The sequence below is a fragment of the Caretta caretta genome, chromosome 2 (assembly GCF_965140235.1).
Source record: "Caretta caretta isolate rCarCar2 chromosome 2, rCarCar1.hap1, whole genome shotgun sequence".
Lineage (NCBI taxonomy): Eukaryota > Metazoa > Chordata > Testudines > Cheloniidae > Caretta > Caretta caretta.
In genome coordinates, this window is record NC_134207.1 from 65,559,292 (window position 1) to 65,575,686 (window position 16,395).

General features: G+C 38.7%; 1 protein-coding gene across 3 annotated transcripts in view; it reads right to left on the reverse strand.

Moving 5' to 3' along the window:
• Positions 1 to 16,395, reverse strand: part of CHD7 (chromodomain helicase DNA binding protein 7) — a 185,143-nt gene that overhangs the window by 59,068 nt on the left and 109,680 nt on the right. For all 3 annotated transcript variants that reach the window (XM_075125194.1, XM_075125192.1, XM_075125193.1), the window contains exons 3-4: positions 10,168 to 10,598; positions 1,009 to 1,144 (exon numbers count right to left, since the gene is read on the reverse strand). In XM_075125194.1, the coding sequence (XP_074981295.1) occupies positions 1,009 to 1,144; positions 10,168 to 10,598 (567 nt within the window). The remainder of the gene's footprint in view (positions 1 to 1,008; positions 1,145 to 10,167; positions 10,599 to 16,395) is intronic.

Here is a 16,395-nt window from a genome sequence, read left to right on the forward strand (position 1 = left end):
ATATGTCATAGCTACTAAGGAGTGAAGAAAAGAAGAAGAAGAAGAAAAAAGAAGGGAATGGATTGTGGGAAACAGACAAATAGTGCTTTGGGTTGTTTCTATGTGTTTGCTTTTTGAACCAGTATAGTGCATACGTTTCTGAGTTTTATTATAATAAATTCTATAACCTTTATTGAAAAACATGGTAAAAGGAAAGACTAATTGTGCCATGCACTAAAATGCCACCTCTTGCCAACCTCCTTCACAACATCTAGAAATGATCCATTGAACAGCAATACCACAGAATGTAACATCTTTAACAGGCTCACAAGAGAGGAAAAAACAGTACATTTGTGACCTGTGTGCTGAATACCTCTCTGTGTGGTTACCTGAGCAATATCTGAATATCTCCACTAAACAAAATGAATGTTTTCATTTCCAGATTTATTTAAATAAGAGTGCTAGGATAACATGAGCAGAATACATCAGCAAATTCCTAGGGGAATTCAGCACTCCTGAAGTTTACAACTGACAGACCTACAGATGGAAGTCCTTTATTTATCCACAGGACAGGTATAGTACAAACAGTAGCAATAAAAGTTTCCCTACCCTGCTCTGTCATGCTTTATGCTTGACCTAAAAGGGACCACCAAAAAGTTTAAACACAAAAAAACAAATGCCAGCTAGGCTAGACCAGACCACATAAAGACTTCTAGTAATACATTTACACTAGAAAGGCCACCATCAGAATACAGTATAGTGACAGAGGGGAAAGAAAGTGAAACTCATTTGTATATATTCACAGATGGCAAACCAATAAAGCCAAATTACAAACAAGAGAGTTCTTTTAACACACTATTCTCCACTGCAATCTCTGATTCTTTCCTTTCTTGATATACTGTTTCAGCCAACAAAGAAAATATCTTAAAAGCATCTCACTAATGGAGTCACGGTTTATGTTTTATACATACATACATAGTAACCCATTGCTAAATAATTAGGTTTTGAATGTCAAAATAATGGCATTACCTGAACGCCTGGGTCATCTTCTTCTTCATGAGGAGATGGTGGTGGTGTTTTCTCTAAATCCGAGTTTTCAGAACCTTCCTTTCCCTTGTTGACCTTTTTCTTCACTGCACTAGTTTCTGAGTCTGGTTTCTTGTTACTAAAACAAATATCTTTGATTAGTGATTGAGTGAGAAAAATATAAATAATAATGTACTATTATACTATGTTGAACTATGAAGGCATATTTATCCCTAGTTATTTTGCTACTCTAATCACTTTGCCTTATTTTCAGGAGCTAAACAAATCTTTAAAATATCATTGACCTCTGTTATTTTATATACTTCCCTTTGACCTTTTTAGCATGACACCTTACTTCCCTTTGCCAAGGTCAAGCTGCTGATGTGGCCTGCACTTAATGTTGGATGGATTGACTAGAATATTTGATAAGAGTAAAATGAGCGGTTAAAATGAAAACTGGACTTCCACTTCAATATCTTTGCGAATTCCAAATCGTTGAGCTCCATGATAAATCTGAGGAAAAGTAGAATGTATGATCACTATGTGCATTTTTCTTAAAATGCAAGTATGGAGAAGAATCAGCTGAGCAGAGTCATAGGAGAAATTTATCAAAATAGTGAACGTAATGAGCAAATCATCCTTTTTATTCTTTAGTTTCATGGTGTTTACAAGGAAACTGAGGCAGGACAGTTTTTATTTCAAGTCTCAGATCAGACATACCCAGACAATTAGTGCAACCATAATTTGTAGGTGTGGTCAGTTTGTGCAGCAGGGATTAATTACATTTCACTTCACCTGACCAGGTCTGTAATTGTCCATGGTAGCCAAAATGATTTCTTTCCTAACCTGCCTCTGCCCAAGTTCTCAAGTGCTTTTTAACTCTCTCTCTCTCTCTCTATCTCTGTGTGAGAAACACCAATAGCTGAAGATTCACGAGAAAGGCTACATCACCACCACACTAATGTGATTGGGGGGCGGGAGGAATTGTGGGGTTTTTGGTTGTTTTTTAAATAGATTCAAGCTTCCAAGGAGTTGGGTATTTTGTATAATCCTCTCACTGTATTTAACGCTGTCTGTGCATATAAACTTAATTTAAAGAAACTACATACCTGAGAAGACATACCTCAAAATCTCCATCTTCCAATTAAATACTAGGGGATTTTGAACATTATATAGGTCAAATTCTTAAAATGACACCAAAAAATGTAAGATTGAGGGGGGGAAATTTATGAGCAATTTAAAATGTGCTCAATTTTTGAAGTTTTAAGTAGATTTGTGTGTTCTATATGTGTGATCTTTTCCCCTCCATGTCTAAAAGCAATCATCTGTCAAACCTGCAACAAAGAGTGGCTAACATTCGTGCTGAAACATTTAAAAAAAAAAACATTTTATGTAGAATCATACTCAAATTTGTCAAGTGAAAAACTGAAATAGGCAGACATCTCAAGAACTTTTAAACAGCTTCCATTTATTTACATTCATAATTGCATATCAGGGATGCTAGTTGGAAAAAAAGTGGTAATGTTCAATTCTGTAACATCTAATAAGAAACTAAAACTTCAATTGATTTAAGCATTTATCAAATGAGAGCATATTTATATTATTAAGGTTTGTAAAACAAATCATACAAATACAAATATACTTGGTTTTAAGAATTTCTAGGATGTATTTTTCCTGCTTTGTAACAAGGCTATATATTTAAAAACAATGTTCACAAGAGATTGTATGTTTACACATTAATATATTGGGAAATTAAAAAATAAAACTTAATTAGAGCAAAGTTCTAGGGCACAGTAATACAGTTTAGCTTTCAAAAAAAATCTCAAATTCTGACAACGTTCTAAAGAGTTTGGTACCACTGAAAGAACCACATAAGACAAATCATTAAAAAAATAAATAATCTATAAAACAGTTCCCCTTCCAATCGTCCTAGTGTGCATGCTACACATGGACAGAAGTCTCCCCTACTATGAGGCTCCATTTCCAGCATTTATTTCCGCTCTAACTGCCACAAATTATACAATACTACAGCTGAACACTGGGCCCCTTTCCTTTCATCTGCACGCCAAGAGCAATCAGATTACCCTGGTAACCAGTGGTCACATGACCAGCACCTGCTCTTTTGGCTGGATGCCACTGACTAAAGCCATCTGCTTCTCTCAATCAGCTTTCAAACATTCTCAACACCTGCGCTGCAGCGTTTGTGGTTTCTTTTATCAAATCAGTGCAAAACTGCTTCCAAAACTTTACATATTTCTCAAATTTGTTTAAATCAAAGGTAAGCTTGTCAGGGAGTTGAACCATTGCCAGGTAAAGTAAGTTGACAGGCTAGTACTTTTCACTGGTGACCTCTATAAATCAGAGCAAAACATACAATTTAATTTAGTAGTAGTTACTGTGCCCTGGGTGCACTATCACATATGAATAACAGCCTTAATGTCCTGAAGAACAGCATAGCCCAGGTTTGGTAAAATATCAATTTGCTGAAAGGCAAGAAAGTGCTAATGATCCTCTGTCTGCCCTTCCTAAGAATGCTCTATGGAATGTTCACAAATTTGTTCAAGTCATACAGCATCTCCAAATGCTTATCACACAGGAAGATTCAGACAAAGAATATGCATCCAAGTGAGGTACTTGTAGCAGATTTAACTACACAAAGATTTCTTTCTGAACTCTATTAGACCTTCCCCTCTTAGTAACAGTAGAGGGTGTGAGCTAAACACCTTCATATGTGCCTTTTATGACCTACATATACAAGCTGTGCTTCAACTCCCCCAAGTCTCTCTTAGTAACAGGAGATACGTACTAAGTAATTTAGACAGGATTTCAAATCATCCTCATGCCAGGTCTGCTGCAAAGCAGGTACATATAAAAGTACTATTCACGTGGGGGAAAAAATCTAAATTGCTTCATGACAGCAATTTTTCTACAAGTCCTATATTTGGCTTTAATGAACAAGTAAATTGCAGATTCCATTGTTCAATAATTACAATTATTTTTTTAAATCTATTTATCCACTACATCATTTAGAAGAGAAAGGGTGAAGGAAACTACAAAAGCAACAAGGCTCAATCTCTAAACTGAGTGAGGATTTGCATCCATACTATAGTCATGCTATAGGCCCACTGGGAGGTGACTTCACCTGGTGGGTTGAAACAAACACTTCCTGAAGCTGTCAACAATCTTGCTTTCCTCTCCATGTTTAACAAATCAGCTCTAATGTTCATAACTGCTAAGTGGATCCCTTACAACCTGCTTTTCTACCTAACTAGTTAAATCCACCTGCTAATAAAAAACACCCCATTCAGAGTTTAGATAGTTCAGGTATTTAGGGCTCAATTTTTAGATGTAGGTACATAAAGTTAGGTGCCTAAATACAAATTTAGGTATCTAAAACCTATGTTAGACATCTAAAAACTGACTTTGATACCTTAGGTGCCTGTATTAAATATCAGTATGTACAGGATGGTATTTCCTAAATTTTTGGAATAAATTCAAGATAATGAGATAGGCTACTTGTACATACAGTATTTAGGTCATAGGCACAAGGCCTCACAGGCCAAGTGGTTCCAGACACCAAACAGAATGCATCAACCTGGCACAGTTTAAAAAATAATAATAAATAAATCATCAGAATTTGCTGTTAAAAATAGCCTTTTTATTTAAAGCCTATATACCAGGCATCATTTCAGATTACATGATTCGGAATCCAGTATCCAATACTAACTTTGTGTTGAATGTTCTTATTCCTTAAGGCAGCATACCATACTGTCCCAAATAAAATCACTAGCAGCACAGTCATCAGAATGGCAATGGGGGACAACAATAATAAAAGAATGACAGCAAGAGAAGAAAAGCATGACAACAGGAAGAAAGAACTGAAGTTGGAGACCATATGTATCCCAACAAAATAGTGCTTTTTGTAAGTCAGACAATAAACCATCACCAGAAGAGCCAGGTCAATGCATCACAAACTGGGATTGCTGAATCATGCGACTTGAAAGTATCAAAAAAACAGCGTGGCAGGCTCCAAAGGATTGAGCAGGGAGGTCAACTAGTTCTTGTTATAAACGTACTGTTGCTGGGTTATTTAATCTACTCAGGGATTACTAACTGGTCTGTTTATTCATTAGTGTAATTTAAAAGAGTGTCAAGGTTGACCAAAATATTGGATGGGTACTCTTATTGTTGTCCAAAAATCCAAATAAATAAATCCTATGGTTAAGATTCAGATCTTTCTTTTTTCATTTGTGGGACACTAGCCCACAGACAAATTTCTAAAATGAACCCTGCAATAAAGGGAAAACCTGAAAAAATTAATATGCAAGCACTTGCCCTACAAAAATGAATTCAGCAAACAACCCTGCTCCCCAGTTGAGTTCTGCTCCCCAGTCCACCTGACAACAGAGTAGGGGAGCGCCATGCCAACCCAGAGCACTGCAGGCATGCACTCAAGGAAAGTGGATGAGTCTCGCGACTAGCGCTCTGCTTATGTGCTGCAAGCAGAAGACACATCAGAATGCCCTGCAGGGATGAATGATCCTCTCTCCCATTTCTGGTGGAGATGGAAGTCTGCTTCCATCCTCTGTAGACGAGAATGTTGCATTACCACCACCCCATTCCAGTAGCTTTGGACTGCAGGAAGGAGAGAGGAGCTTCATTCCAGAAGGTAATTACTTGGATATACACAGTAATTCAGAATTTAGTAAACACTCACTAGTCAAGGTGATACAAAAGACAAGAGTTCCCCCAGCAGGGTCCAAGAGCTCTGAGGGTGAAAAAGCCAATGGTTCCTTTATTCACCAACCGAGATGCTGCCCTAGACTCCATCTTTGTTATGGCGTTTTGCTTAGGTTTAGTCCTCTTGATAACAGGTAGAGAGAAGGCTTTAACACACAAATCCTCCCAAACTTAATTACAGGTTTCAGGTAGCAGCCGTGTTAGTCTGTATCCGCAAAAAGAAAAGGAGGACTTGTGGCACCTTAGAGACCAACAAATTTATTTGAGCATAAGCTTTCGTGAGCTACAGCTCACTTCATCGGATGCATTCAGTGGAAAATCCACTGAATGAATCCGATGAAGTTAGCTGTTGCTCACGAAAGCTTATGCTCAAATAAATTTGTTGGACTCTAAGGTGCCACAAGTCCTCCTTTTCTTTTTGCCAAACTTAATTGTGTCCCTTGCACAGGGCTGTTTTGCAATACAAACATAAAGAGCCAGGGGGCCTTGTTACAACATGGTTATCCTGTGCCCGGCTCAAGATATTGGTTATGAATGGGCCTACTGTGTCCCATAACTGGACTAAAACCTTGCATTTAGGTTAAAGTCCCCTCACTAGAAGTGTTAACCACATTGTAACTAGGTCACAAACAACCATGTAATAACCAAGTAATCTGACTCATACATAATGTAGACTGCACCTTAAGTGACTGCTTTAAGGAGAGCTGCATGGACTTTAGGAGTAGATTCTGGGCATTTCAGAAGTGTACATTTCCCCATCTTCCTCAAAACTAATGGACGTTTTCCTGAAGAGACAGAGACAGACAAAACTTACTACTCCCTCTCCCCCAAATGCTGGCACTGACAAAATTTCTGTACAACCAGGGATATAGTGAAACATTTTCTAAAAGCTTTTAGAAAAACCAAAAGCTTTTTAGATGTTTTATATTCAGTTGAAATAACTAATAGAAACAATGGCAGCAGTGAAGAACAAATTTCTTTCAGTCTGGTAGCCCAGGTTACTAAAAGGAAAATTGGCAGACTTTAGTGACCCACATAATCCTTGGCACACATGTAGTTAATATACTGAAAGAATGTTTTTGGATACTATCTTATCTGTACTCAGGGCCCAAAATTTTGAAATCTCTCAAAAATATTATATGGCTAGTGATCTTGAACTGATTTATAGAGAAAGATTTTTTTTCCCTTCATTTCTTCCAGCCTCCTTTTACTATTGCTTGTAGGGTCACGCTAACAGCCACAGGAAGTTAAACCATGCCATCCTAGTCCATGGATTTGCTTTCCAAAAGTACCAACTGTACAATGAAATTCACTTTTGAAGTATTTCGAAGTTTCCTAGATTTCTGGGATGTCACTGGAAATGTATTTCACATGAGCACTACAAAAGTCAACTTCTTCTGTTATTCATCTGTTTTGTTCACCATGTGATTAAGGTGTATCTCTACCCGGCAGTTTACACATTTCTTCAAGGTTTACTCCAAAGAAAGGAGGAGGGACGATTCCAAGATTTTTCTATACTTTCATGGTCGATAAGAGGATTACATGGCTAGTTAATTCTGATGTGCTGTTTTAATAAAAGTATGCATATTGATTAGAATAATCTGCTACTTTAGTATATATTGCCCATTTTATAATTGAATTCAATTTATTTTTTCATCCTTTCACTTCAGGGGCAGTTTCTGCCTCTGTCTGTGTACTATCTATGTAGCAATACTTTTTGAACGATCCAGTAAAAGGGGTTACCCTTTTCCAACCGAATTTGAATAATGGAAATGTCCCATATGTTGTATGTAGAGAGACACCTCTGATGGTCTCTGAATTCTCTCTTATTTCAAACACTTATCCCATCCCCTAAGAAAATGGCTTTTTACATAAACTCAGGTTAGTTTATTAGAGATTGAAAGTAACCAGTATCACAGAACTTTCCAAACGCAAAATTGCCACTACTGTAATCCAATGCCTAGAAGCAAGCTACTATGATAATATAACGAGCACTAACATAGCCAAAACACCCCATCACCTTCAGCACCACATATTCGATTTACGTAATTATCCTTTGCCACTCAATTTACATTTAGGTGCATCCATTTTAGTCATCTCTGCTATTGTGATGTTATAGCCTTCCTAGTGAGGTAGCACTATAGCAAGATCAAGATGCATCACTTAAGATTCCTCTGACCAGCTGAAGCACTGTGGCTCAACAGATTATTGGTTTAGCCTGTTGATTTACTTAAAACTTTGATTCAATTACAAATGTTACTGGACAGATTTCCCAGTCGGTGGCATTGCGTGGCAAAAGCAGGCAAATATCTTTCACAGAAGTCATATTCCTTAGCAATCCGTTACCCTTCCTAAGTCAGCAGGTTCTTTGACAATGTTTACCTCCCAGATACTGAAGCTATCAAAGCGGATAGACTGAAGTGAATCTGGACTTGAAAAGTATCAGAGGAACAGCCGTGTTAGTCTGTATTCGCAAAAAGAAAAGGAGTACTTGTGGCAATAATGAATCAAGGCTGTGACTGACTGGGCAAGTACACTTTTCTTAAACAGTCTTGCCTATTGGGGTAAGAGGCTGCAAGTGTTGTTCATGATCCCATGTACATGTTTCCCAAAGAGTGGTAAGAACATAACTTTGCAACTATGAGAAGTATTACAAAATTCACCCATCCAATTGCAAGGGATACTGCAAAGGTAGGAGGAAAAGAATGAGGTCTCCCCTCCCCCCCCACAGGCATGCAAGAGAGCAGCTCTGTTTCCTGAAAGGAGAGTCCACTCCCCTGCCCGCAAAGTGTGGTCCCATGACTTCACTTGGTGTGACCCTGCACAGGCTTATCACCCTGGCTTATGTGGCATCTCAAATGTTGAGGCCTGATGTCAATCCCAATTCATAGGAAACTACATATATTTTGGAACCAAGTTCTTTCTAACCTTGGTTTGTTAAACATTATTAAATTCTGAAAAGCTGTCTGTAGAAACTATATTCATAGAACCTAGCTGAAAAGGTTTGCAATGAGAAGTTTTTTGGTTTTTTTTTTTTTTTTTTAATAAATCTCAAGTTTTTCAGTTCTTGATGTAGAAATGGCTGGGTGAGACCTGTGTTATGGTGAGAGGCTGAATTAGATAATCATAAAATAGTCCCTTCCCTTTGTGGCCTTTAAAAGAAGGCAAAAAAACTTCGCAAAACCCAAAAAATATGAATATCCTGTCCCCAGGCAAACTAATCTTTTCATTTAGCTGATACAGTACTCTAGTTTCAAAAGACTACAGTGGGAAAGCTGTTCAGTCCACTACCTAGATTCAGTAACATGTACCTGAACATTAAACTACAGTAATAAATTTTTTTGTAAATTATAAGTAGGTTCAACTGTACTGAAAAGCTAATAAAGCTTTTACAGGTTTCAGAGTAGCAGCCGTGTTAGTCTGTATTCACAAAAAGAAAAGGACGACATGTGGCACCTTAGAAACTAACAAATTTATTTGAGCATAAGCTTTCGTGAGCTACAGCTCACTTCATCGGATGCCGATGAAGTGAGCTGTAGCTCACGAAAGCTTATGCTCAAATAAATTTGTTAGTCTCTAAGGTGCCACAAGTCCTCCTTTTCTTTTTGCGAAAGCTTTTACAAAACACTTCACCCTGCCTATTTACACAGATTCTTCAATAAACACTAGTTTTGCTATCTACCCGACTAACCTTTCATTCTTACTAGAAGACCATACTATCTGAGCTTCATTTATCCATATATCTGTATTAGAAAGAATTAAACAGTAACCAACCTTGCAGAATACATGCAAATCAGATTTGTTAATCAAAATTGTTTTTAATCTTAATACAAATGGATTCTGCAAACTGATTTGGATTAACCAGGTCTGGCTGTGCTTCCATCTGGAAGTTATATATTTTCTAACATTAGCCACATCTTGAAAAACAGATTCAGATGTTTGGAACAGGTTCAGAACAGTTGTAAGAAATTTTAGATACAAATGAAAAAATCAGTTTTAATATTTTTCCCCTCTCAGTTTTCTCAGTGAACATTTGTACTCGTGATATTTTTTGGGGGGAGGGAAGGATTTGCTTTGGAATGACTGTACAGTACTGCGATTTGATCTCTCTTATATGGCCTACTAGGATTTTAACCCTGATCCTAAAAGGGATCACGAAGCCAAGTGGAGATAATTCTCCTGTTCCAACTACGAGGAAACAGGGTTAGAGAGGCTACAATTTTTGTATCAGCATAACTATTTCACTTAGGGCTGTGTGGGTTTTTTGCCCCTCCCATTTTTTTTTTAAAAAAAGGGAAAAATAATTAAAATTGGTACAATCCCTAGCCAACAACATGATTTCCCCCATTCTTTTTGTATTTTTTTTTTAAATCCCACAAATACATACAGTACAAATACCCAAAGAGGTATTTCCTGACCTACCTTGTCTTTTTGCTGGTCTTGGGTTTTGGTGTGGTATTTTTTGCTTTCTTTTCCTTTGGCTCTTTGGGAGGCTTGGGGGTTTTGGGAGGCTTGGGTTCCTTAGGCTCCTTCTTTTCCTTGGGTTCTTTAGGATCCTTCAGCTCCTTTTTTGACTTGGGCTTTTTCTTTTTCTTTTTCTCTTCTTGGGAGCAATCCAATGAGTTTCTGGTTTGATCCTGGCTGTCAAGACCACCAGGAAAATCTTCCTTACCAAAACCTTTACTAGGACCCTCTGCAAGAATGTGATTGTTTTTCTTTTTCTTCTTCTTTTGCTGAGGCTGCTGTTCAATCGGTGGCAGGTAATCATCATTTTTCACTAGCTGGGTATTCAGTCCACTAACCTGAGTCATATCCGGCACTGGTTTCTCTACAAAGGGCTCCGATGGAGAATGCTAAGAAATACAAATAGGCATTAAATTAGTATAGCATAATAAAAACACACATTTGTTGTCCATAAAATTGTTTACTTAAAAGCTCTCTATTTTAGGGCTGAGAGGTCATGGAGGGAGACAAGAGAAAACAGAAGGTGAAGTTAATTGGTAACATTTCAAACAAATATTGTACAATAATTGTAAGCATTGCTATGCTGCGGGTAAGGTTGTTGCAGATCAGCTATAAAGTACTGAATATTGCAAGTATAAAATTATTCTTTAAAACGCCATATAAAAAGGTATAAATCCACAAACAAAATTTCATAAACCAAATAAAATTCACTTATACTTAAAAATGAAAAAATAAGGCAGACATTGGCCTCATCCAGCCAACCAGCTTGTTTTATTTAGCCTGACCATATGAAGCTGGTGAATGTATTTTGGGGGGCTGGGAGTTGAGGGGGGCAGGGGAGCTGGCAGTGGCATAAGCTGGGTGGCGTAACAGCAGAGCCCCTTCCATGGTGGCATGATGGAGGGCCAGCCAGGCCAAATTTGAGTGCCATTACGACTTGAAACATGAGGTCCTGCTGACCCCAATCTCTGCCTCCACTCTGCTCCCCTTCAACACAGGCTCCAACTCCGTCCCATGACATCTAAGCTCTGGTTACTTCCTATGCTTGGTGGAGAGTGAAGACCCTGGCTGAAACCTCATTGGCTTTCAGCTCCCAAATCATTAATGGGTAGGCAGTAACGAGCTGGGAGGCATGGGACAGATAAACTGTGCTGATGAGGCAGTAACAATTTTACTAAAAGACTGTGCACCACAGCAACCTGGCTCAATATTTAATTTTTGGGGGAGGGAGGCTGTTTTCTTTATCGCCCACCAAAGGGGTTTTTAGTAGATTTTATGGCCCTCTGCTATCCTAAAGTTGTCCATCTCTGAAATAAAAAATTGTTTATATAAGACTTTCCTATATTCTGGTAACAGCTATTTTGTATGAGTAATCTGGGAAAAGTAAGTTACTTACATGGAACTTTTGTCATCTGAAAATAAGTATTAACTTTGGCTTCTATATATACAGCTAGAAAATTAATAGGACACAATCATAGGGTGCATTTACACAAGAGAACTGCATCAGTGCCATTCACACTAGTGCATGCATGACATCAACATTTTGACCAATATCCCAAGGATTGAACTGAGGACCTCCAGAGCTAAGAGCATGATCTTTTACAGTGTACGCTGAAGAGCCATGGTTCTCTCGGTGGGGTAGTAATGGACTCTTATCCTCTGCAGATCGGGCAAAAAGGAGGACTAATACAAAAACATCCATGCTGTTCTGAGTGTACCATGTTCCATGGGTGTACCAGTGTTTTGAGTGTACCATGCTCTCACACAGCACTCCTCGAAAGCATTGCCTATGTGTTGTACATGTCCGGGGTGGGCAAACTTTTTGGCCCAAGGGTCACATCTGGGTATGGAAATTGTATGGCGGGACATGAATGCTCATGAAATTGAGGGTTGGTGCAGGATGGGGTGAGGGCTCCTGCTGGCGCAGGGGGTTGGGATGTGTGTGTGGGGGGTGGGGGGGTGAAGGCAAGGGATCTGGCTGGGGGTGCAGGCTCTGGGGTGGGGCTGGGAGCGCAGGAGGCTGCTCCGGGCTAGGACTGAGAGGTTTGGTGGGTGGGAGGGGGATCAGGGCTGGGGTAGGGGGGTTGGGGCACGAGAGGGGATCGGGGTGCAGGCTACAGGTAGCACTTACCTCAAGTAGCTTCCAGAAGCAGCAGCACGTCCCCACTCCGGCTCCTATGCAGAGGTGCGGCCAGGCAGCTCTAGGTGCTGCCCTGTCCGCAGGTGCTGCCCCGCAGCTCCCACTGGCTGCGGTTCCTGGCCAATGGGAGCTGTGGGGGCAGTGCTTGGGGCAGGGGCAGTGTGCAGAGCCTCCTGGCTGCCCCACACATATGAGCTGAAGGGGAGGCATGCTGCTGCTTCTGGAAACCACGTGGAGTGGGACAAGCCCCTGACCCTGCTCCCCGGCTGGAGTGCCAGAGCAGGGCAAGCCCCGGACCCCACTCCCCAGCGGGAGCTCAAGGGCCAGATTTAAGTGTCTGGAGGGTCTGATGCGTTCCCTGGGCCGTAGTTTGCCCACCTCTGTATGTGTCCCACAGTTCCTGGCACAAAACTCTGGAGCAAGTATAGAATGTCTGTTTGCACCTATTCTTGTTTTTGCTTTGTTCCACTCAGTGCTTTAGATAGTTCTGCCCTACACAACTACCCACACAAATGCTGTGAAGACAAGGAGTTATGTCCTGCTATGCCTTCACACTATCAATGCAGATGCAACTAGCTTCCCTCCACACCCATGGGATCTCCTACTAGATCAGCTCAGAGTCCGATGATCCAGAGTTTGCTATGACACTATTGAGGATGTAAGGAGCAATATTACTGCTTTTCCTTGTATTACTTTTACAACTGTATATTTCGTTGTGTAGTTTTCCTTTCTTATTTCTTTTTGAGTTTTGTTTCATTGTTTTCTTTTTTTGTTCACTCTCAAGATGAGGGAATGAGATGACAGGCCTGATTCCAGACGGAAGATAGCCCTACACCAGGCTTTTCCTGAGGTCCAGCCTTTTGGAAGACAGGGATCACTGAGCCATGGGAAGGTAAGTAGTGAGGTTGTTTCAAATTTATCAGACACCTTACTGATAGAGGCCAATATAAAACATGGCATCCCTAAGCATAGTCCAGGATGACACGTGGGAATTACCAGATCATTCATGTGGTCCATATAGTCCTGTATCTGACAGTACAAACAGATACTTCAGAAGAAGGTGCAAACAACCTGAAGTTAGGCAGATGTGCCTGCACATTAGTCTCCTCCTAAATCCCTATAAGAAATTGGCTTCCACTCTGAAGCATGAGGTTAAATATCTCTTCCAAAATCTGTTCACATTAGTGATAACTATTATCCATACAAATAGTTATTATAAGTTATTACCCATACAAGTGTCCAATCTCTCTTTAACTTTGCAAAATTTCTGGCCTCAGTATCACCACGTAGCAATGATTTCCACAGTTTAATTACATATGTGAAAAATATTTCCTTTTATTAGTTTTGAATTTGTCACCTTTTAATTTAATTTAATGTCCCCTTGTACTTGTGTTATGAGACAAAAAGCAGAAGCCCTTGATCTACCTTTCCTATACCATTCATTATTTTATATACTTTTATCATTTCATCTTATTCATCTCCTTTCTGAAAAATAATAAAAATACAAAGGTCTTATATAGTGCTTTTCATCCATAGCTCTCAAAGTGTTTTACGAAGGAATAATCCCACTTATCAATCTTTGAACCTTCTAATTTTACCAAAGGGGGGGGGGGGTTGGGCAGGGAAGATAAGCGACCATTTCTGCACACAGCATTCGAGGTTAGGCTACACCCCATCAACTTACATAAAAGCATCACAATAGTCCCCATATTATTCTCCATTATATACCCATCCTAAAATCTTGTTTAACTGCAACTGCACTTTGAGCCAAGGTTTTCACTCAGCTGCCCACAATGGCACTCAGATCCTTTTCCTGAATGATACAGTGAATTTAGAACCCTGTAAGGTATATGAGTAGTTCAAATGTTTCCCTCCATTGTTCATTTACTTTGCAATCTGCTAGGAATCCCATTACTTTCCATTTTCCCAGGAGACTGGGGTGGTGAACACTCCTCCTAGGCTTTCCTCCAGGTTGCTGCCTTCGGATATCGTCACAAAGACTTTTAAATCACACTTTAGATAGTAGATTTCGTGTTCTGGATATCCTTGCTTAGGTTTAAGCCACTTGATTGCTTTTAGCACTGCTCTTAGTCTGGACAATTAAACTCTATTCAATCAGTTTCGTTGGTAGATATTCAGATCTTCAGGTTTTGGTTCCAATGCTGAGGGGAAATACTTGTTTAAAAATGCTATCTGTGTTGGAATTTTAAAAACAGACATTTCTATTGATCTTAAGTTTTGCAAAAGCTTATTTAAAAGATCTAACTTTTGTGCCAAAGTTGAGTTTTTCTTTTAAAAATGATTCATGAGGATTTAAAAAAAAATGCCCAGCAGCCAGACAAGCCACTAACATTAACAGTTTCAATAAAGTCTTCTCAATGTATCTGCTCAATGAACTACAAGACTGAGGATGTTTAAATTTTAGCCACTTTTCAAAGTGTGCCTGTGAAGCAAAGTTCACAGGATTTATTCACTGATTTCAAAATGAATGTGCATGCACACAAGCTTTGATGACATTTTTTAATGCAATCCAAAAATATCCATGCCTTACCTTGCCTCTCCATCTCCTGAATGACTTTTTTCAAAAGATTAAAAAACTATTTAGAACAGACCAGTAAAAACCAGGATATTTGAAGTTAAGGCTCACATTCTCTCCAACTTTCCCCATGTACTATGATGTAAAATTGATGGATATTGCTGTCACAATTTTAACTTCTCTGCCTCATGTCAAGACTTTACATTAAAATGTTTAAAATACTGTTCCCCATCTCATTCATTTAAGAACTTCTCAAAACTAGTGAATTAAGTTTTGTAAAATGTTAACCTGTAGACTTTCACATTCTTTCAGTCCCACTCACTACCTCAAAAAAGCGTATATGTAACATTCACTCAAGTGGTGCTTTAAAATATTTAAATTTATATATTACATGCACAAATTATGTATGAAATTGGAAAGCCAAAAATCTAAAAAAGTTATACCAACTCCTATTCACAATACTAGGTTATTGAGAATTAAAAATAGGCATCCCAGTTCAACCAAATAAAATACCTTATACATTCAAATATTTCTATATGCTAGAAATTTTCATTCACATACCTCAAAAGCATCATTAGTGAAACAGCCTGTCTGCTCTAATTAGTTTTCATTTGGTATTACTTTTGTCTCATTTTACTTTGCAAATGTTTTCGTTTAAAATTTTATATCAATATGATCTTTAATTTTTAGCATTATACTTTTCAAAAGTGGGTGTGATTAAGTCCAATTTTCTGTGCACTGTGTGTTAACATTTTTGCACCAAACTGTATATCCCTGACTGACAGCCCCACATTGCTCCCTAGTGTGAAGCTGTGTAGGAGCAGCACAAATCTGGGAGGAGGCTGAGAGATCAGAGGCAGCTTGAAGGAGGCATTTCTCCACCCTAGAACAGTTGTCTGAATTGTTTGGTTTTTTTTAAACAGGGTTGAGAAGGGAAGGAAGGTAGGACAGGTTATTACCAGTGAATATTGGCTTAAACCTATCATAGGGACTTATTTCAAATAGTTCTTCATCTTTAAATCTACATTGGATTAACTACAGTTACAGGGTCACAATTTCTAATGACAGAATCCTGTTTTCCGTTTATAAAAAATTACAAAACGATATGTACTACATACATTTACAAAAAGATTGAAAACTTACCTGCACACTTCAGAACACAAATCATTTCCCCCCAACTGCTTTTAGTAATAAATGAGGCCATAATTTAGCATCTTGGTACAGAATTTAATCTTCCACAGGAAAGAAACCAGTAAAGATTGAATACAAATAGGTATTAATCCTGTTTGATATGCAGGCAAAATTATTTTTGGTGCTCTTTGAAATAAGGTGAAAAAGGTGCTCAGAAATATTGCAGTGTTTACTAGACCCACATCTCCTTAAATCTTTTAGAGAAAAGCTGTTTTTGTAAACATTTAACAAAGAACAGATGGCCCGTTTTAATCATGTGAAAAAAACCTGGAGCTCACATTAATACTCCTACAACAGACTACTGGGTCTAGTCACCTCC